The sequence below is a fragment of the Nyctereutes procyonoides genome, unplaced genomic scaffold (genome assembly GCF_905146905.1).
Source record: "Nyctereutes procyonoides isolate TBG_1078 unplaced genomic scaffold, NYPRO_anot_genome, whole genome shotgun sequence".
NCBI lineage: Eukaryota > Metazoa > Chordata > Mammalia > Carnivora > Canidae > Nyctereutes > Nyctereutes procyonoides.
This window is the reverse complement of record NW_026575147.1, coordinates 20,764,899-20,787,952: the sequence shown is the minus strand read 5'-3', so window position 1 is coordinate 20,787,952 and position 23,054 is coordinate 20,764,899. Positions and strand designations below refer to the sequence as shown.

The following is a 23,054-nucleotide window of genomic DNA, read 5'->3' as shown; positions in this document are numbered from 1 at the left end:
AAATGCTTGCAAGCCAATCTTACTGGCTTGTTAAAGACCACACTACCCAAATACCAAAGAGATAAAACAAACTAGCCAACACACAAACCTAATCCCTTAAAAATATAGATGGTACCACAACCATATCTACTGTATATTAAACCCTACTAAGGGCACCCAAGAAATCAATCAAGAGCCCTTGGAAATACTTTACCTTAAGAAAATTAACCTGAAGTTAATTAAATGTTACTTCATATACTATATAATTAGTACAAAGACATATTTATTTTGGTTCTACTTTTTGAAAGCCTACCTCCAGGTATATACACATCAAAGGGAAACCTCCTCAATGTGCTATACTGGGAAAAATTACAAGGTGGAGATTAACATTGCTAGTACAAAACTTTCCACCTGCAGTAAAACTTAGAGCCCAGAGGGCTTGTTCATACCCTACTAACAAGCCCTGCAACATCTCTCTTTCCCAAACCAGTTAAAGTCTAGTCAGTTTTGAAGGGAGAAAGGACAAACAGAACCATACTGAATTTAGTTTAATGACTTTTTTTTTTTTTTTTTTTTTTATTCATGAGACACACACACACAGAGGCAGAGACACAGAGGGAGAAGCAGGCTCTATGCAGGGAACCCGATGTGGGACTCAATCCCAGGACTCAATCCCAGGACTCCACGATCACACCCTGGGTGGAAGGCAGGCTCCAAACTGCTGAGCCACACGGGGAGTCACACTTGAATGACTGTTCTAAGATTCAATGAGGACAAGGCCTTTGTAGGCAGACTTTAAAAGAAATACAAGCTCTGACTTTTGTCCAAGATTTTCGTCTCTTAAATCTCAAAGTTACTCTATTCTTTTCACATCTCAATCAGTTGTCCAAAGGACCACAATATAAAAAAGTTGGAATAATTTGTGTACAGGAGGAAAGTGTCTAAAATAGGGACAAGTCTTTTTTTTTAATTTTTTTTTTTTATTTATTTATGATAGTCACAGAGAGAGAGAGAGAGAGAGGCAGAGACACAGGCAGAGGGAGAAGCAGGCTCCATGCACCGGGAGCCCGACGTGGGATTCGATCCCGTGTCTCCAGGATCGCGCCCTGGGCCAAAGGCAGGCGCCAAACCGCTGCGCCACCCAGGGATCCCCTAAAATAGGGACAAGTCTTAAACAGCAATCATCAAGGACCAGACATCCACCTATGACTTCATGCAAACTATGTCTACACAATAATAATCTACCTATGCCTAACCCTGACCCCACTTAGCACTTCAGTAACATGCAAAACTTTCCTGAGACAACAGAGAGATTAATTTACGAATTTGTGGGAGACAGAAAAGCCCTAAGGAGTGCTGACTAAAGAATGCTTTAGGAAAATTAGCATCAACCTAACCAAAATCAAAACAAGTAGCAGACCCAGATATCTCTGAAGAATCATGTTTGATCACGGATTTCCTCCTCTCACTTGAAAGCCTAAGGAGGGGACACCTGGGTGGCTCAGGGCATGATCCTGGAGTCCTGGGATGGAGTCCCACATCGGGCTCCCTGCATGGAGCCTGCTTCTCCCTCTGCCTATGTCTCTGCCTCTCTCTGTGTGTGTGTCTATCATGAATAAATAAAATCTTTCTAAAATTAATTTTAAAAAAAAGAAAACCTAAGGAGAAGATGCAGACTTTGGAAAGAGACTGTATAGCTGAGGTCTCAGAGAATTTGCCAACTTTTTTTTTTTTTTTTGAGAATTTGCCAACTTGCTTGACTCTATACTGTAACCACCATTTCCACTATAGTAACAAAGAAGCTTCATAGAATTTGGAATCAAAATACAGTTGGAAGGTGAGAAACCACTGTTAGGAAGAAGTCTGATCATCACAACCTTCCAGAGTAAGGTTCTCTAAGCAAAGAGTATTCTTTTGTCCTGGCCACTCTGTTGTCTTTTTCAAGACAGTCTCTGCTCACCACCAAGTATGTGCCAAAACTATTTTCTCCCCGGAAGGAAGAATGGGCCTGAACTGGAACATGGGCCTGACACAAGTCCTTCCATCTGTCCTGGGGGAACATCTGAGGTCTCCCTTACAATACCTAATTTATATCTAGACTTCACTACAAAATTATAATAAAGGCAAGAAGCTACTATGTTAGTTGATATATAAACATAAATATATATTTGAAATGGTTGATGTTAGTTGTAGTCATCTACAGAATTGTTTTCTTTTTTTTTTTTTAAGATTTTATTAATTATTCATGAGAGAGAGAGAGAGAAAGAGAGGCAGAGACACAGGCAGAGGGAGAAGCAGGCTCCATGCAGGGAGCCTGACATGGGACTAGATCCCAAGTCTCCAGGATCACAGCCTGGGCTGAAGGTGGCGCTAAACCGCTGAGCCACCCGGGCTGCCCCTACAGAATTGTTTTCATTTAGTTCTTTTAACTCTTATAAAGAGTAAATTATTTATAATTTTATGATAAATTTGTAATTTCAAATAAATACTTGAATTTTAAATTTAAAAATAAACAGCTGGATCCAAAGTTAACTTGCAAAAGAAAAGGAAAATGACAATTCCAAGAGCTTCTATCTGAAGGAAATAGCCACAGATTTTGAGTTATCTAGCAAAAAAAGAATTATATGCCCAGGTACAGAGCAAAATTTTGGTCACTACTGCATTCTAGTCTGAATACCCTGGCTCTCAAAGATTAAGAACATATTACCAGAGAATAAGAAAAGAGCATGTAGAACATTAAAGGAAAAAAGCATAAACGGAAGTTTTAATAGCTCCAAACTTAATTTAGTGAGCTACTCTTTCTTCAGGTGAAAGGTAAGAGGAAAGAGAATGAGTGAATATCATTGAGTAAGAAGGTCAAATGGGCACCTGGGTAGCTCAGTACTTAGGCGTCTGCCTTCAGCTTAGGTCACGATCACCCAGGGTCCTGGGATCAAGCCCCAAGCTCAGAGCTCCCTGCTAAGTGAAGAGGCTGCTTCTCCCTCTTCCTCTGCCTGCTATTCTCCCTGCTTGTGCACACACTCTCTCTGATAGATGATTGATAGATAGATAGATAGATAGATGATAGATAGATTGATAGATAATCTTTAAAAAAAACAGAATGTCGGGATTCCTGGGTGGTGCAGCGGTTTGGCGCCTGCCTTTGGCCCAGGGCGCGATCCTCGAGACCCGGGATCAAATCCCACATCCGGCTCCTGGTGCATGGAGCCTGCTTCTCCCTCTGCCTATGTCTCTGCCTCTCTCTCTCTCTCTCTGTTATGACTATCATAAGTAAATAAAATAAAAAAAAGAGAATTAAAAAAAAAACAAAACAGAATGTCAAGGTAAGGGCAGGGGGAATAAGGTAAATAAAAAGGGATAGGCCAGATGTTCAAGATACTAACCTTGTTGAAACCTTGAGCAAACTTACTATTTTATTGGAGACTGGAGGTTGTAGAAATTATAACTAAAATAACATTTACAAAAAATAAGAAAGACTTCATGAGGGCAAATCCAAGTACTGAGGGAGAGGGCAAAAGTGTGAAAAAATAAGGTTCAGTAAAAAGGCAAGAGATACAAGATTGAGGGCTGCTGAGGAGAATGGAGGTAATGAGGGCATATGCCACCTACCAAGCCACCACTATACAAATTTTAATACAAAGTACAAATCCACAAAGGTAACACCGGTAAGAGAGTAGCAGAGGTGTGCACAGAAACTGCAAGACAAGGCAGCATCCTGCTAGAGCTTTAGGATGCTGGGTGGGGGGGGGGGGGGAAGGATGAAGGAGTATGGGAGGGAGGGGCTGCAGTAAGGAAGAGGATGGGTTGCAGCAGGAGCCTAAGAAGAGCAAGGAAAGCAGCCCGGAGGGGATAAAGAATAGGATAAAGAAAGTCGAGCGTGGGAGCACGAGAGGACAGAGTGAAAGAGAATAGAGGGGCAGGCCCTGAAAAAGCGAGGAGGTCAAAGACCCAAAAGACGGGTCTAGTTTCGGGGGGAAGTCGGTACGAAGGAGAGCTCCACCACAAATCTCACTAAAAAGAAGTAGGAGTTAGTGCAGAAGTGAAGATGGGCCAGGGCAGGGATGCTCTCAGAGGAACGTGGAGACAGGCGACGCTGGGTGCAAAATCCCGGTGTAATACGGTACAACGGGGCAAAGAAACCAGCGGCCAGACACCCTCCCCAACCAGCAAAACAAAACAAACACAAAGGCATGCCTTCGCAAAGGGTCAGAGGAGAAGGTGCGCTCTCGGGAGCGTGGCTCCAAGAGGGAGGGGAAAGGACACCCCGCAGGGCATAAAAATGCAGGGGTGCTTAACCCCGAGCGAGGGTAACCGAGGAGAGCAAAAGGAGTGAAGCGGAGGCGCAGGCCCTGGCTGCTTGGTGTAGAAGCCAGACGGACGGTCCGCGGGGCGGACGGCAGCGGTGGACAAGAAACTACGACGTTGAAGATGGGAACTTGGGGAGGAGGCCAGGAGCGGACTCCGAATTCGGAGACGCTGTCAGCGAGGGCAGACAGGGGCAGAGGGCAGCGCGCTGGGGGGGGGGGGGGGGCAGGAAGGTAAGAGCAGCGGGGGGGGGGGGCTCTGACGGGTCACAGGGAGGGAGGCGGAAGGGCCTGAGCGGGACCCAGCTTGTTCAGGGGCGCGTGGGGAGGGGGAGAGGGAGGGGACGGTGCGGCCAGCGGGCGGCAGGGGCTGCGGGCGGAGGGGGCGGGGCGGCGGGCAGCCGGATACTCACACCTCCAGGATGCGGTCCCCCTTGCGCACCCCGGCCCGGTCGGCCGCCCCCCCGGGCAGCACGGCGCTCACATGCTGCAGCGGCGCGTACAGCTCCCCGTTGATGCTCCGCAGCTGCCCGCCCTCGCTCACTTGGCCCCGAACGTTGAAGCCGTAGCCGGACTCGGACTTGACGATGCGTACGACCCGCGGGCCGCCGCCTCCCCCGCCGCCGTTCCCTGCGCAGTGAAGCCCGGACCCCCCGCCGCCGCCGCCTCCGCCTCCGTTTCTGTGAGGGGCTGAAGGGTGAATCCCTTCCCCGTCCTCGTCCGCCATCTTGCGAGCGAGCGAGCCGTACCCCCGCCCTCCTACGCCTCCACTCCCTCCTCGAGCGCGCTCGCCCCGCTCAGCAGCCGTGCGACCCCTAGGCGCGCGCCCGCTCCGCCGCCCGCGGGACCGGAGTCGGCCACGGAGCTGCCGGCGGGGGGAAAGGGGAGACTGACGGTTGCGCCCAGTGGAGCCTCCTGGGAGTTGGAGTTCTGGACGGTGGGGGCGGGGGAGAGGGCAGGGCCCGGGCCCGAGCGGAGGTTACGTGACGCATTGAGGAACAAAGCCTGCCGGGAGTTGTAGTTTGAGCCGCTGAGCCAGCACCGATTGTAGCCGACTGATGAACCTGTTGACCTGGGGCGAGTTTTTGCTTCTTTCATTTCCTAACTCATTTCTTAGCCTCTAAAACAATAATATGTGCATAAATTGATGTTTGTGACGACAGCTTTAAGTTGCAGCCTTAAATTATAACAACTCATTTGTTCAATAGCTTGTGTTCACATGAATCCATTATTTTATTCCATGGCCCCAACAACCCCAACAACCTTGTGAGCTGGCAGGATCATGAATTCGTTTCTCTACTTCAGTTATTTGGAAACTGAACCATAGAGAGCCCAAAGTCATCCTGCTGTTAGGTAACAGGAACTAAGGCCCGGTTATTTTTTCGCAACTTTCGTTTTTTAAGATTTTATTTATTTATTCATGAGAGACACACACACACAGAGAGAGAGAGAGGCAGAGACACAGGCAGAGGGAGAAGCAGGCCCGGGGCTCCAGGATAACGTCCTGAGCTGAAGGTGGCACTAAACCACTGAGCCACCGGGCTGCTTTTTTCGCAACTTTCATGTATTGCAACTACATAAAAACTATGTTCCAACTATACAAAAAAATATGTATATGTGTGTGTATATGCAAAGAAGACTACGGCCTTAGTGATGTAGAACTGGATATTAGAGGAGTCCAGTAATTTAAATTGGGCAACGATTTTGAAGTGTTTTTTTTTTTTTTAAGATTTTATTTATTTATTTGAGACAGAACCCAAGCAGGGGGAGCAGCAGAGGGAGAAGCAGGCTCCCCACTGAGCAGAGAGCCTGATGTGGGGCTATATCCCAGGACCCTGAGATTACGACCTGAGCAGAGGGCAGATGCTCAACCAACTGAGCCACCCAGGTGCCCCAAGTTACCTTTATTTCTAATTCATTTTGTTTCCCACAACAGACACAGTAGAAATCTTTGGCAATGGCTGCAGTTGATGTTTGTCAGCTACCTACCCAAACACACACTCACAGATAGTGTGTGTAGGATGCCTAGCAAAGACAAGAAGAGCTAGAGCAAAAATAGTGAAAATAGCTTACTGAAGCATGTAGTACTCAAGTCTGGTATTTCATTTTACCCTCCTGACTGGCTAGTGAGTTAGTCTGTTACTGTTTTGTGGACTAACAAAAGACAGAATTCCTGGGTGAGAGACAAAGGACTATTATGACACAGGAAGCGACATGAGCTTCAGCAGGTTGGTGTCAATTCCTCTTCCCCCACATTTTATGGGGATGACAGGGAGGGCTCACATGAATGTGCACTTACTTGGTGGATTTACGTCGCAGTTGAAGAACACTGGGTTTGGGGAACCTGTCCTCTATAGGAAGCAGTGAGCAAACCTATTCTTTGTGCTGGAGAGAGACATTACCTTATTCCTTAAAGTTGCTCACCATAAACACAATCTTGAGAAATGACCCTGGTAAAAAGCAGTCAGGGTCTTGCATTTTGGCATACCCAGGAAGATGGGTAGAAGCATGACAGGCCCATGAAGGACTGTTTCTCTCAACATTACTGTGTGCCAAACATTATTCTGAGCACTTTACATCTATAATTTTATTTAGTCTTCACAACTCAGTAATGTGCCCTATTTTATAGATGAATAAACCAGGCGTAGAGAAGCCACACAGCTAGTAAACAATCCAGGAGAAGTAACAGGGATTCGTAGTTTAAAAAAGTAAGTAAAAGTGGGCCACCTGGATGGTTCAGTCGGTTAAGTGTCTAACTCTTGATTTCAGTTGCGGTCCTGATCTTGAGGTCATTAGTCTCAAGCCCCAGGTGGGTGTCCTTCCTCAGTGCAGAGTCTGCTTCAGATTCTCTCCCTCTCTTCCTTTGTTTCTCTCTGACCTCTAAACTGAATAAATAAAGTCATTAAAAAAAAAAAGAAAAGTAAAGTTACCTTGCACAGAGAGGTCTGGTGACTTATAAAAGCAACAAGCAACCCCCTGAAAGAATTCATGGACTGTGTATGGGTTTCTAGTAATTGCTTGGAATGTGGGGGAAGAGAGTAGTAGAATAATTAAGACATGTCTTAAAATGTGAAATGAGGATTCCGTTATTGGAACATAAAAGTTAGTATAACCTTATTTTGTAAGCAACCTAATGAAGAAGGGTCTCAATTAATTGCACAAATAGGGAAATTAATACAAATTGGAATAGGATTTTGCTGTACAATAATACTCTGCAATTATTTGATTTGAACTGAGCTCTGAGTGGGATGGAATTTATCCACTAAAGGCCTCAAAGAAAAGAAAAAGGGAGCTTCCACTGAAAGAGCTATTTTTTTCATTTGTTTATTTGAAAAAAAATGTAGTGAATGCCTACTCTGTTCTAGACTCTGCAATGGTGGCTAGAGATACAAAGATAAAGAAGATGTTATCTACAAACTCGATGAGGAGCAATAGGACATGCTGAAACTCACAAATACCACATACTTCTTGATCTGGCGCAGCTCCACTTCTAGAATTCATTCTACTGTCACACTTGTACATGTGTGAAGTGTGACATTTTTGTGAAGATAGTCATTGAAGTATTTTCTGTATTTGCAAAGGACTGGAAATAACCTAATGCTCATTGGTTAACTTGGAATGCAACAACAATGGAAGACTGAAAATAAAGAATAAGGAAGCTCTTTATGTGCTAAAGTGGAATGATCCCATAGATACAGTACATATGTGAGAACAAGGTACAGCACAGTCTGTAGAACATCACAGCATTTTTGTATAAAAGGGGAATGATATGTTTTTATCTCTAAAGTATTTCTAGGGATCCCTGGGTGGCACAGCGATTTAGCGCCTGCCTTTGGCCCTGGGCGCGATCCTGGAGACCCGGGATCGAATCCCACGTCGGGCTCCCGGTGCGTGGAGCCTGCTTCTCCTTCTGCCTGTGTCTCTGCCTCTCTCTCTCTCTGTGTGTGTGTGTGTGACTATCATAAATAAATTTAAAAAAAAGTATTTCTATCTCTAGTATTCACAAGAAACTGATCATTTTGATTGCTCCTGGGGAGAGGAACTGGACAGCTGGAGTGGGAACAGTGGTAGGAAGGAGACTTTTCATTCTGTAACTTTTTGTAACTTCTGAATTTTTAGACAGATGAATGTGTTACCTCTTCAAAAAATAAATGCATAAAATATGTAGAAAGGATCAGCTTGGAAGAAAAGGTGATCAGAGCATCAAAAAACTAAAGGACTAAAAAGGACTAAATAAGGAAGGAACTAAAGGACTAAAATAAGATACCATTACTGCTCTTGAGAACTCAATCTAGCAAGAGAGCAAAAGCAAAAAAAAAAAAAAACATTACAACACAGGCCTTGGGTCTCCAGAGTAATGAGAGCTGTGATGGAGGCCCACACAAGCTGGCAAGAGTGTCCACAGGAGGGGCCTTGAACACAGAACAGCAAATAGGCTGAGTAATCATGGATGAAAATGGCAGAAAGAAAGAAAGAAAGAAAGAAAGAAAGAAAGAAAGAAAGAAAGAAAGAAAGAAAAGAGAAGAAGGAAGGAAGGAAGGAAGAAAAAGAAAAAAGAAAAGAAAAGAAAAGAAAAAAGAAAAGAAAAGAAAAAAAAGAAAAGAAAAAAGAAAAACAGAAAAAGGTTGGCAAGGCAGAGAAGAATGGTGTGGTCCTGTATTTCTGACAAGGGGAGCAGTGCATTCAAACGAAGAGATTTGAAAGAACATGCAATGTGAGAACTGCCAGCACTTCAGTAGGACTGAAGCAGCAGGGACAGAGGAAGTGGGCAAGAATCAGATCTTTTTACTTTTTTTTTTTTTAATTTTTTTTTTGTAATTTTTATTTATTTATGATAGTCACACAGAGAGAGAGAGAGAGAGGCAGAGACACAGGCAGAGGGAGAAGCAGGCTCCACGCACTGGGAGCCCGACGTGGGATTCGATCCCGGGTCTCCAGGATCGCGCCCTGGGCCAAAGGCAGGCGCTAAACCGCTGCGCCACCCAGGGATCCCCTCTTTTTACTTTTTAAATTTTGTTTATTTATTCATGAGAGACACAGAGAGAGGCAGAGACATAGGCAGAGAGAGAAGCAGGCTCCCCAAGAGAAGCCTGATGTGGAACTTGACCCAGGACCCTGGGATCATGACCTGAGCCAAAGGCAGACACTCAACTGCTGAGCCACCAGGTGCCCTCAAGAATCAGATCTGAGAGGATTTCAGATATTGAATATAGTGTCCAGAAGTTTGAATTTTATTCTCAAGTATTTAGGGACCTCTGAATGTTTTTATTTTTTATTTTTTTTAAAGATTTTATTTATTTATTCATGAGAGATACAGAGAGAGAGGCAGAGACAGGCAGAGGGAGAAGCAGGCTCCATGCACCGGGAGCCCGATGTGGGACCGGATCCCAGATCCCAGGATCATGCCGTGAGCCGAAGGCAGACACCCAACTGCTGAGCCACACAGGCATCCCCTTCTGAATGATTTTTTTTTTCAAGATTTACTTTATTTATTCATGGGAGACACACACACACACACACAGAGAGAGAGAGAGAGAGAGAGAATGTTTTTAAGCAGAACAGACATTAAATTTTTGCTTGAGGAAGTTCATCCTGCAGGAAGTGTGGACCAGAAGATCAGTTAAGACCGAAGTGCTGTGATTTCCGGGAATTGACGAGAATGAGGCTTGGCAGTTGTGGTGAGAGAGGCCTCACTGGTTGGAGAGGACTTGGCACCAGTTGGAGCTCAGGTGTGAGGGCAGGGCAGAAAAGAATGGCCTAAGGGCCCAGATTCTGTGGTGTGATTTCCCAAGACCAGGCGAAAGCAGAAGAGGAAGAGACTTGTGGGGAGGACAATGAGTTAGTTCTTGGTACAAAGGATTTGAGGGGTTTTGGGGGGCATCCAGGAGGGATGGATGAGTAATGGCTTGGACTTGTGAGGCTGGCCCTGGGGAAGGGGGTGGCTAGGGCATGCATTGGTGAGCGTGGGCTCCAGATGGTCGGTGGTGGAAGTGGAGTGCACCAAGGCAGAACAGGTAACAAAGTGACTGGGGTGCCAAGGCCAGAACCTGGAGAGTGCCTCCCTGGAGACATTCAGGAGACCTCAAGAGAAACCTGGTGACAGAGTGATAAAGAGGATTCCAAGAGTGAGAGCCTTGGGGAGACTGGGGTTTTGGAACTCACTGAAGCTGCCTTTGGAAATGGGACCCAGGATGTTTGCAGAGCACTTCCCACCCTAGAGCTTACTTACATAGTCCTCACAATAGACGTGTTAATAGAATCATCCACAGGGAACTACCTTAGCTAACCAGAAGGTCCCAGTCATACTGCTGGTTTATAGCATAACCGAACCATGAACCCAAATTTTCTGACACTATGGCCAGTACTCTCTTCGCTACGCAGTTTCTTTTTGGTTAAAGAGAAAAAAAAGTTCTGGGGCACCTGGGTGGCTAAGTCCATTATACATTCCACTCTTGATTTTGGCTCAGGTTGTGATCTCAGGGTCATGAGATGAAGCCCTGCCTGGGCTGTGTGCTCAGCATGAGTCTGCTTAAGACTGTTTCCCCCTCCCTCTGTCCTTCCCTCCCCCCACCACCCCTGGCTCACTGTCTCTCAAATAAATGAATACATAAATAAATAAATGAATAAATAAATAAATCTTTTTTTAAATTCATGATAAATATATATATAGAGAGAGAGGCAGAGACACAGGAGGAGGGAGAAGCAGGCTTCATGCCAGGAGCCTGACGTGGGACTCAACACCGGGACTCCAGGATTGCGCCCTGGGCCACAGGCAGGCTCCAAACAGCTGAGCCACCCAGGGATCCCCAATAAATCTGTTTTTAAAAGGCGGGAGGCTCCTGGGTGGCTCAATTTAGCATCTGCCTTTGGCTCTATATCCTGGGGGTCATTACCTGCTCAACAGAGTCGGCTTCTCCCTCTCCTTTTGCCCCTCCTCCCACTGGTGTTCATGGGTTTTCTGTCTCTCAAATAAGTAAATAAAATCTTTAAGAAGAAAAAAAGAAAAAGTTCCTCCTATCCTTTGTGATGTAAAAAGTCAGCAGGTTTCCATTAGGTTTTTGTATATGCATTTTTTTAAAAGATTTTATTTATTTATTCATGAGAGAGAGAGAGAGAGACAGAGAGAGACAGAGACAGAGACACAGGGATAAGCAGGCTCCATGCTGGGAGCCCGATGTGGGTGGGACTCAACCCCAGGACTCCAGGATCATGCCCTGGGCCGAAGGCAGGCATTAAACCGCTGAGCCACCCGGGTGTCCCTGTATACGCATTAACTTAAATGAGTACCTGACCTTCACACCTTTGCTCATATGTATATAGTCCTTTGATCCTGGGTGGTCAGCCTCTTCTCTTTTCCTCTTTCTACTTATCCTTTAAGCTCTAGCTTAAGGCCCTCCATAAAGCCTCCCTTGAGGATTCCAATTCACTCTGACTTATCTTTTTTTCTAAATTCCTGTGGCAAACACACCTTCCAGTGACACCCCCCACCACCACCTCCCAGTGAGTCACACGCTTGTGTAATCTCCCCTTGCCTGTGGGCAGGACTTGTGACTTTCTTCTACGAAATAGAATGTGGCAAAGGTGATGTTTGTCACTCTTATGCTGAAGTTACGTTGTATAACTTCTTTTTAGCAGACTAGGATGAAAGAGTCTCCTGTTGGCTCTGAAGAAGAAAGCTGCCTATGGAGAAGGCCCACGACAGGGAGCTGCAGGAGCCTCTAGAAGCTGAGATTTGCCCCCAGCTGACAACAAGAAAATAGGACCCTCAGTCCAGTGCCTGCAAGAAATTCTGCCAATGACCACATAAGCTTGGAAGGGGATCCTGGGCTCCTTTAAGGAACACAGCCCAGCCAATACCTTGGTTGTAGGCTTGTGAGACTCTACAGAGGACCCAGCTAAGCTGAGTCCAGACTCCTGGCCCACAAAAACTATGAAATAATAAATGTGTGGTGTGTTGTTTTAAGCTGCTAAGTTTGTGGTCATCTGTTATATGGCAGGAGATAACAAATGTAACTCTGGTTGTATTTATGTTGTGCCACTCAATTTAGACCAAAATAATATCTAGTCTAGCTTTACCTTTAAGTTTCTGGAAAACAAGGAATGTGTCACATGTGACTTGTGTCCTCAGAGGGTAGGAGAGTGAGAGGCACAAGAGGAATATTGATGGAGTCTTGTCTAGAGAAGAACCAGAAAGTGGCTAATAACAGCTGCTGTATAGGAGTAAAATGAGTGATATGTGGAAAACACCTGACATAATGCTTAGTACATTGTTATCTTTGATACATATACTAATAGATATCACATCTAGCCCCATTCCCTCATTTTGCTGATGAAGAAATAGCTCTCTCCACTACCACCCTCTAAAAACAGAAACAGACTCAGCAATGTATCATGACATCAAAGGTCACTCAGCAGATCAGTGGCTAGAATTCAACAATAAGAAGAAAAATTAAATTGCTTACGTGAGGCAATAAGGCTATGTCATTACCCACGGATTCATGGGTTGAAGAAAACAAAAAGAGGGCCCTTTTTTCAGACTAATTCTGACTCTTCTATCCTCACTGTTTTAGAGAGTATTTTTTCCATGAATTAAGACCATATGAAAAATTATTTATTTTTTGGTAAATTGAGTAACTGATTTGCAAGTGAATAACATCTACAGACTAGAGGGCTTATGAATCAAATTTCTTTTAGTTGCAAGTGACAGAAACTTAATTCAAACCAGCTTAAGCAAAAAAGAGAATGTTTTGCACATAACTAAGAAGGACACTGGGTATTCACGTTAACTGTAGCTGCATAGCAAACCATCCCAAAACTTAGTGGCATATAAAACCATCATTTTATTATGCTTATGGACCCTATGAGTCAGGAATTCAGATAGACACATAGGGATGACTGATTTCTGCCCCCACAGTTCCTGGGGCCTCAGCTGGGAAGACTCAAAAGCTAAGGGTGACTGGACGGCTGAGGTCATCTGGGAATCTCTTATTCCTGGCAATTGAGACTGGTTGGCTTCTGGGACTTCAGCTGGAGCTGTTGACCTGACTCCCACACATGGCCTCTTCATGTGATTTCTTCTTGGCTTCTTCAAGCATGGTGTCTGGGTTCCAAAATCAAATGTTCCAGAATAAAACAATAGTGCATGAAATTTTTATGACTCAGCATTGAAAGTCACATGACATCACTCTACCATATTATTTTGGTCCAAGTGGTCACAAAGTTCTGCCCAAGTACAATGAAGGGGACACAGACACAACCACCACTAGATGAGAAGAGTGTCAATTTTGCAGCTTAATCAGAGTATGGCTGCTGGGATATATCAGCATGGCCATCCCTGAAAAATATAATCTTCCACATTGGGATGGCTCTTGGATTCAAGCCAAGTGCCATAGGAACCAATGCCTCAGGGTCAGACAGAACTCAGGGCGACCTAATTCTTTTTCATCTGCCTTTCATTTTTGTTCATCTCTGCTTCTCTTTATCTATTAGCAAAAAAACACCTTATTTTTCTCAGAATTCATGTATTAATCTCAGGGCAGGACTTTGGCCCTCCATTGAGTCATGTGCCCATCACCTGGAACAATTAAAGTTGCCAGGAGAATGGAAAACTATATCCAAACCCGGATCCCATACCCAGGGCACATGCCAAAAGAAAGCTTTTGGGTAAACTATAAAAAGTAGCTAGTACAATCTACCACAGGCTTAAGTGAGCACTGGTGTCAGCTTGGTATGTAGTTATGTTACTTCTCTCTCAGCGTCCTGTAGTTGTGGTGGTTTATGCCCTTCACCTGGCCATCTTCTTATCATGCCTTGTCCAGTTTGCTACATACCACCTCTCCCAGATTTGCTGGGCTTCCCATTGGAAAGAAAAGCTCCATGGCTCTTACAGCCACACTGGCTGGCTTTTTTCTGTCATCCCCTCTCACCACACCCGACCGCTATGTTTCAGAGGGTCATTCCCACATAACACTTTACACCATCCTCCAGTTGTAACTCCTTAGGCAGTTGTCACTCTGTTATCTGTGTCTCTCTGAATTTTCTCCAGTGCCCCCCACTCTTTCCTCAAAATGAAACTTAATTTTCCAGGGGTCCTTTTCCCCAGAAATCACTTCCTAGAGCCAACAGTTCAGAAATAATACAATAGGTTGGGAGATTGCATAGTAAAAAGACCAATCCTGAGTCGTTAGCATCATCCAGTGGAAAAGGGGAGTGAGACTTGGGTCCTCTGCATTCCTGTTTAGCTGTAATCCTTAACATGTCATTCAGTATGTTTTCGGCTGCAAGTAGAGAAAATTTAAAAGTGCTTTAAACAAGGGGCACCTGGGTGACTCAGTCCGCTAAGCGTCTGCCTTTGGCTCGGGTATTGATCCCAGAGTCCCATGATCACTCGGTGTTGGTGTCAAGCTCCCTGCTCAGAGAGGAGTCCCCTTCTGCCTCTGACCCTCCCCCACCTTGTGCGCGGGAGCTCTCTATATCTCTTTCTCAAATAAATAAAATCTTTAAAAAAGTAAAGTGCTTTAAATAGGAAATTTATGACCTCAAACAAATAGCAAGATTAAGGTAGGGAGTTCCGTGTTGATTAATTCAGCAGCTTATTCATTTCATCAAGGATCAGATTCCATGAGGATCCCTGGGTGGCGCAGAGGTTTGGCGCCTGCCTTTGGCCCAGGGCGCAATCCTGGAGACCCGGGATCGAGTCCCACGTCGGGCTCCCGGTGCATGGAGCCTGCTTCTCCCTCTGCCTGTGTCTCTGCCTCTCTCTCTCTCTCTGTGTGTGATTATCACAAATAAATAAAAAGAAAAAAAAAAGGATCAGATTCCTCCCATCTCTCTCTGCCACTTCAACATTTGGCTAACTCCTCCCATGGTGGCAAGATAGCTGCTGAGCTCCAAGCATCACGCAGGCACACAGCCACTTTGAGAAGCAGAAAATAGGAAATTTCTTCTTGTGTCTATCTGTAAAAGCAAAGAAATTCTAAAAGTCTTGCATCAGCTTTCTCTCATGTCTCATTGGCCGAAGGTGTATCGTCTAAACCAATCATTGGCAAAGGACCTAAAATTAGATTGATCCAAACTAATCAGGAGTTACTCATGGAGCTAAGAATAGTCCCTAGCATGGCTTGCCAGTAAATATGATAACACAATTGGGGCTCTGCTGAAAGAAAGAAGGGTATGAGGGAGAGAGTACAGGGGAATATGGATTCAGAGAAGCAGCCCGTTGTATCTGATGCACTTCTCTTCAACTTGATTTCTCTGACTGTAAACTAGAGATGATGCTACCCACAATCTACACATGGAGATGCTTTAAGAAATAAGATTTTGCAGGGTACACTTACAAAACAGTGGTGGTTCAGTCATTTAAGCATCCGACTCTTGATTGCGGCTCAGGTCATGATCTCAGGGTTGTGAGATCGAGCCTTGCATGGGGCTCTGCACTGGACATTGAGCCTGCTTAAGATTCTCTCTCTCCCTCTCCCTCCACCTCTCCCTCTTCTCTAAAAATAATAATAGTAATAAACAGTGAGGCACATGCTACAACATGGATGAGTCTCAAAGAAGAGCCAAAGAAACCAACAAGTCACAAAAGAACAAATATTGTATAATTCCAGTTATATGATTCCTAGAGTAGTCAAATTTATACAGAAAGCAGAATGGTAGCTGCCAGTGGCTGGAGGAAGAGGATATGGGGGGTTAGTGTGTTTAATGGGTATGGACTTTCAATTGGGAAGTTGAAGAAGTTCAACTTCTTCAACTTGGATGGTGGTGATGGTCGCACAACAATGAAAATATACTTATCGCCACAGAATCATACACTTAAAAGTCGCTAGCATGGTAAGTTTTGGGGCGCCTGGGTGACCCAGTAGGTTAAGCGTCTGCCTTTGGCTCAGGTCATGATTGCAGGATCCTGGAATGGAGCCCCATGTTGGGCTCCCTGCTCATTGGGGATTCTGCTTCCCCCTCTGCCCCTCCCTCTGCTTGTGCTCTCTTGCTCTCTGTCAAATAAATAAAATCTTAAAAAAAAAAAAAAAGGTAAATTTTATGTTATGTCTATTTTATCACAATAAAAAAATTTAATATGCTATTTAAGATATACAATGAAGGAATTGCACTAAACTTGAAAAAGCCTATAATGAAAAGCAATATAAATTCATGGTTCTCTCTGATACCATTATGTTGAACTCTTGCCCACTTTGTGGGTGAGAATAATTTCCTTTTTTTTTTTTTTAAGATTTTATTTATTTATTCATGACAAACACACAGAGAGAGGCAGAGACACAGGCAGAGGGAGAAGCAGGCTCCATGCAGGGAGCCCGTCGTGGGACTTGATCCTGGACTCCAGGACCATGCCCTGGGCTGAAGGCAGGTGCCAAACAGCCGAGCCATCCAGAGATCCCCAAGAATCATTTCTTAGCCTCAGCAATCACTTCTTTCCCTTTCGTGTGTCATCCTTCCCTCTTTTCTCAAACACACCGTTGTTTTGACTGACATACAGATCAAGAAATTCCATCCCCCAAAAGCTTCCTGCAAGGGAATCCCCTGCACAGAATGTAACCAACTGCAATACCCACTTACTTTCCTCTTGAGTTTACCTGCACCTTTCTTCCTTTGTCTCTCAGTCCTCTTTAGTACAGCTGTATCTCCCCACATCCATGCCAAGAGCCTTTGGGACAAGGAGGCAGAGAGAAAGACTCAGAGCCAGAGAGAAGCACACTTAGCACCAGCAGGTGTCGACAGCTCTAACAAAGTCTATTTACTGACAACACGTATCTACTAATATTTTCTAATCTCTCAGATGTTTGCAAATGAGGCAAAGCTGTGAGGAGCTGTGCAGAGAAGTGACAGTTTTGTTTCCAACCCCAACACCGATTCATGGAGGGCCACGTCATTCCACTGGAAGCTACCAAAGCCCCACCCCATGTCCAGTGCCCAGAGCTGGGCAATTCGGTTACATAAACTTGTAATCAGAAGTCTCTGTTCATATTTAACCTACTCACTCGTAAGTCTTTTCCAAAAAATATAGATTATGAAGATCTTCAACAGGGCCACCCGCCATTCCCTTAAATTCACGTCCCAGAGCTTAATCACATGATCAGAAAATTTCTCCTTACATGTAATCTTCTTCTTAAAATAGATTCTAGGCAAATGCCCTCCATTAAGCTTTGAATGCTGTGTGCCCTCCAAAGCACAAACATTGAACGTTAGCAGTTTTCTGCATTTAGTTCCTGATACCAGGCAAGTGCTCCAGGGCTCCCTTCAGGAATGATTTTGTTTTGTTCTATGATCCTGGTTAGTCATCTTGCAAAACACTCTGACAGTTACAGGAAAGAGAATCCATTTCTGTTCAGCTGGCATTGACTGAGTATCCACAACATGTCAGGCACTGAGCCAGGGCTGGGGACATAGAGATAAATCATCAGCCCTGCCCTTTAGGAATTCTCATGTCTGGGGGGAGAGGCAGACATGAAAACAATTACTGTACAATGGGATAAGTTTTGTGCCAGCTGCTATGGGAGTGCTGATTAACAGTCTGGGGATTCTCTGGGGAGTCAGGGAAGACTTCACCAAACAGTGTCATTTGAGTAAGGTTTTGAAGGTTGAATAGAAGCTTGTTAGAAGGATAAGGGGAGGGAAAGAATGACAGATAGAGGGAACAGCATATGCAAAAGCAGAAATGGTGAAAGACACAGTGTGTTTTGGAAACTCACAGGGTAGTAGAGGTCCAGAAATGAGGCTGAATGAGTAAGGCAGTGGGCAGCTTAATCCCATCACCCCTTCATGGCCCTGGGGGTGGGGGCAAAAGAAATTGAAGCTCTACCTCTACTGCTGGTAATTAAGCAAGGTAATCTTTCCAGGTAAATCTGTTCTATGGGTGGTCTAGAAGTTTTGCAAGATTATAATCTACAATGGGAACTCTCTTTTCAAGGAATCAAGGTCTTTTATACATTTGAAAAGGCCCTTGGGCAGGTCATCTGGAATCTACAGGCTTTTGTGGTGATCCAAATGTGAGGGCAGCCCGGGTGGCTCAGCGGTTTAGCACCGCCTTCAGCCCAGGGCCTGATCCTGGAGACCTGGTCCCACGTTGGGCTTCCTGCATGGAGCCTGCTTCTGCCTCTCTCTTTCTCTTTGTGTCTGTCATGAATAAATGAATAAAATTTTTAAAAAATGTATGAAATGTGATTATTGTTTTTGTTTTTTGTTTTTATTGTTGATTGGAACTCTGGAGGATAAGCCAGGCCAGCACCCAGCTCTCCTCAACACCCTCACCAAACTTCCTCTCCTTTCCACACATTAATGTGCCCAGGCTGGTACTCTTCACCCAATGACACATGATAATCTGGGTTATTTAACCCTCTCAAGAAAAAAAAAAAATAGTGGTGGCTTGGCTGAGGTCTTTGGAAACTTCCAGAACTAATTCTTTCCTGAGTAAGGCCTAACTAAACATGAGCAAAATGAACCAAAACTTCTCAAGTAGCTTTAGGAAATGTTGATCTAACCCATGAGCCTCACAAATAAGTTTTTAAAATCACCTTTTAGCCTGCCAAACTTTTTATCAGCCTGTAAAATGTTCCCATCTCTTCTCAAAATTCTGTCTCTGATGATGTGAGCTTAGGCAACTTAAACTAGGACAGGGATGCATTTAAAATTTTTCATAAAATATTTACTCTCCTAGAATCCAATTTTTTTTTAGGCCTGGTCTTTCATCTTTTTGGTGCTAGACTTAATTTGCAAAATTGCTCTCTCGTCTCACCCCAACCTGGCTGGCTGCCCTTCACTAAGGAAGTGAGTTTGGCCTTTACAACAGGGAAACTCTGGGGCCCTAGGCAAGGTCCAGGAGAAAGGCGGCTGCTTCTCTTCCTGTGGGGCCCACCATGGCTACCTGCCCAGGTGCTGGAGGACCTGCTGCCCTCTGGTGCCTACAACCTGCGGTGCAGTGCTACCTTCACTTAGCAAACAAAACATCCTCTATTTTTCAGGTTTACTGAGTGAATGTGCTGCTCTGAAAGCGTTCCCCACAAGATCCATGTCATTTTAGAGTTGAAAGGGACCTTAGTCCAACCCCAATTTTGTTGGCTTTTTTTTTTTTTTTTTTTTTTTTTTTTAAAGAGAAGGAGCCCAAGGATCAGAGAGATTGTGTTACTTGGTCAATGACACATCCCAGTTAGGGAAATAGTCTGAAATGAAACTCCCATCCTCACTGAAAGACAAGGAAGGAAGAGAAGAGTAGCCATTTGAAGTTTAGAAAGACATGATGATAGTAAAAATTTGCAGACTTGGTGAGCCAGATGAACAGAGAAGATCTAATGGATTTCTCTCCACCTGTCAGTGACACCCCAACCCTGTCTTCTGCTCCCCAAGGGAAATTGCTTTGTAAGTGCACACAGGCCTTGGATAAGGACCATCTCCTACCTTTTTTTTTTTTTTTTAACCTTTTCTTATGCCAAGGACACAGCATTCCAGTGTAGATCTAGATTGTTGTCCAAGCTTTCACCTTGAGTGACTCACCCCCACTCCCACCCCCACTTTGGGCCTCAATTTTCTCACCTGTAAAGTGAGGAAGTTCTATGGTTTTCTGCGGTTTCTTTGAGCAGTGATGGTTTATGATTGTCTGCCTCTTGGCCCACAAATAGTGGTGGCACTACTAAACTGGTGGCCACTTGAGGGCAGAGTCTGTATCTTTTCCTGTTCACATCCCAAAGCCCATGTCTCTACCTTTGACATATTAGATGCTTAAAAATATTTTTTTTATTTAGATTGTCTTTTTTTTAAGATTTTATTTATTTGTTCATGAGAGACACACACACACAGAGAGAGAAGCACAGACACAGACAGTGGGAGAAGCAGGCTCCATGCAGGGAACCCGACATGGGACTTGATCCCGGGTCTCCAGGATCCCACCCCCCCTGGGCTGAAGGCGGCGCTAAACCCCTGAGCCACCCGACCTGCCCAGATGCTCAAAAATATTAACAATGATGAGCATACTCAGTGTCTGCTGTGTGCCAGACACATGACATGTGATCCTCCCACATGGCTTTGTGTTGACCACTGCCACACCTGTGAGGTTATAAAGCACAGCACCAAAGCACAAGAGCTGTGGGATCAGATTGCCTATAACTGACCCCTGGTTCTACATCTCCTACCTATACATCCTTACTCTTTCTGTAAATCCTCTTCCTTATCTGTAAAGTGGGAATTAATGGCAGTGCTGGGCACACTGGAAGTACTCAGTAAATGTTACTAGGTAGACATTATCATCTTGATTTTATGGATGAGGAAATTAAAGCTAAGAGAGGTTAAATAAGTTTTCCAAACCAACATGGCCAGTAAGTGATAGATCTAAGATTATAAGCAAGATCCAAAGCCCCCACTGAGCTTAGATTCCATGCTACAATATTCCCCTATGACTAACCCAGTATAAGAACAAATGAATGAATGAAATTCTTCATTGCTGGTGGCAATCCCAATAGCTGGCACTTGACTTTTCCATGGGGAAAGTATTAGGACTCAGGATGTGCCTCCTTCTCACTCCCTGGAGCCAACTAAGAGAGAAGATGAAAACAATTAAAAAAAAGAAAACACAAGGGAAGTAAAGCGCCCTCTTCAGCACAGATGAGAATACAGGTTTCTTCTAAATCAGTAAAGACTTCTTGAGCATCTATCTACTTTGTGGCAGTAGTAGGTTCAGGCATTGAGGGGATTAGAGATACCTTTAAAAGCTTGCAGTCTGGGACGCCTGGGTGGCTCCGCGGTTGGGTGTCTACCCCAGGCTCAGAACATAATCCTGGAGTTCTGGGATCGAGTCCCCCATTGGGCTCCTGCATGGAGCCTGCTTCTCCTGTCTCTGCCGCTCATGAATAAATAAAATCTTTAAAAAATAAATAAATAAAAGCTTGCAGTCTGGTTGGGGAAACAGACATATGCAAACTCTGGATTATAATATTTACACCCTAAAACAGGGTGATACAGATTATTTGTGTTGAGTTCAGAAAGGGAATACACAGCACAGGCTTGAGAATTCTGAGAAGACTTTCTGGAAGAGGAACCCAGGCTCTCTTGAAGCATAAGTGACTTTCCTTGATGTTATCTTTCTTTTCTTGCCATGCCCTGCGTTCAGTTGATCAGTCACCAAGGACTATCTGATCTTTCCAAATGACTCTCACAGCAGTCCCTTACTTTCTAGCTCCATGGCCATTATTCCAGGTCAGTTTCATTACTTCATGCCTGGAGGGCCCGGACAGTCTGTTAACCTGTCTCTTTGTCACCAGCCTTTACTTTTTCAATCTGTGTCATCCACTTCTTTGGGATTAGCCTTCATTCCCACTTCCCTTCAAGTAATCTTTATTGAGCATCTACTGTATGCCAGGTACTACTCTTCTATGCACTAGGGATTCAGTGCTGAACAAGACAGGCAAGGAAGATCCTTGCCCTCCCCCTACCTGAAACCTACATACTAGTTTTTTTAAAAACTCCATTGGAGACCTGTTGCTATGAAGTTGAGTCCAGACTAGCCACTTCTCCCTCCTTCTAATCCTCCACTACTTTTCCAGCCAGACTCTTCAGCTATGCTCACCATCCCCCACACAGGCTGATTTTTTCTAACTCGGCTTTCTTTTTGCCCTTTCTCCTGGAACCTACCTGCTCAAATCCTTCAGGGTCTGCTTCTTTTTCTTTTTAAGACTTATTTATATATTGGGATGCTTGGGTGGCTCAGTGGTTGAGCGTCTGCCTTCGGCTCATGATCCTGGGGTTCTGGGATGGAGAGTCCCCCCATCAGGTTCCTCGGAGGGAGCCTGCTTCTCCCTCTATGTCTGTCTCTCTGTATCTCTCATGAATAAATAAAATCTTAAAAAAAAAGATTTATTTGAAAGAGCACAGAGGGTGAGGGAGAAGCAGACTCCCTGCTGAGCAGGAAGCCTGATGTGGGGCCTGAGCCCAGGCAGATAGAGGACGCTTAACCCACTGAGCCACCCAGGTGCCCCCAGGGTCTGCTTCTAACCCCACATCCTCCCTACCCTTCTCTCACAGCACTACTTGCTTCTCACATTAACATTCCACATGTTTCCACCCCCACCCCCACCCCACCGACCCCTGCATCCACTGGCAAGATTGTAAGCTTCTGGATTTTTCCTTTCTGACCTCCCTTTTAGCACCTGGCACAATACTGTACAAATGATAGGTTTCTTTATCTTCCTCCCCCTCTTCTTTTTTAATTCCTAATAAAAACTAATATCTGTAAAGCACTTTATAAAGTGTTTTCATGTACATTATCTTCCAGATGCTAACACAATATTCTTGTGTCAGGAAATATCTAATGGGCTAACAGGTCAAAAGAGGAAGGCAGATCTGACTTCAGCTCAGGGTGTGATCCTGGAGTCCCACATCAAGCTCCCTGCAGGGAGCTTGCTTCTCCCTCTGCCTGTGTCTCTGCCTCTCTCAGGAATAAATAAATAAAATCTTAAAAAAAAAAAAAAAGAGGAAGGCATTCCAGGTGAAGGAAATAACACCAGAAAACGTGCAGAGACAGGAATGGTCCCCGCATGAGCAGAGGCAGCATGGGAAGCAGCCTTGCTGGAGGAAGAATGAAGGCCACAGGAAATTTGGAAAATGAAAGGTCAAGGTAATAAAAAGCAAACAGAAAAACCATGCTGCCCTAGCTTGGTGTTTCAGAGTATTTATTGCTAGCCCTTTGCAAAGCTGTAGTAAGTGCCCATACAATTTTGTGCCCTACTTTTTGTCACTTAACATTCTAAGCACTGTTCCCTGATGCAACAT

At 44.6% G+C, this 23,054-nt stretch overlaps 1 protein-coding gene across 3 annotated transcripts in view; it reads right to left on the bottom strand.

Moving 5' to 3' along the window:
- The window catches only part of SNX27 (sorting nexin 27), a 75,543-nt gene extending 70,345 nt beyond the window's left edge, over nucleotides 1–5,198 (bottom strand). The window contains exon 1 of one of the 3 annotated variants that reach the window (XM_055312358.1): nucleotides 4,697–5,198. In XM_055312358.1, coding sequence (XP_055168333.1) covers nucleotides 4,697–5,010 — 314 coding nt within the window. In that variant the 5' untranslated portion in view covers nucleotides 5,011–5,198. The remainder of the gene's footprint in view (nucleotides 1–4,696) is intronic. The other 2 variants (XM_055312355.1, XM_055312357.1) reach the window with 2 other exon arrangements.
- Nucleotides 5,199–23,054: the final 17,856 nt, after the last annotated feature.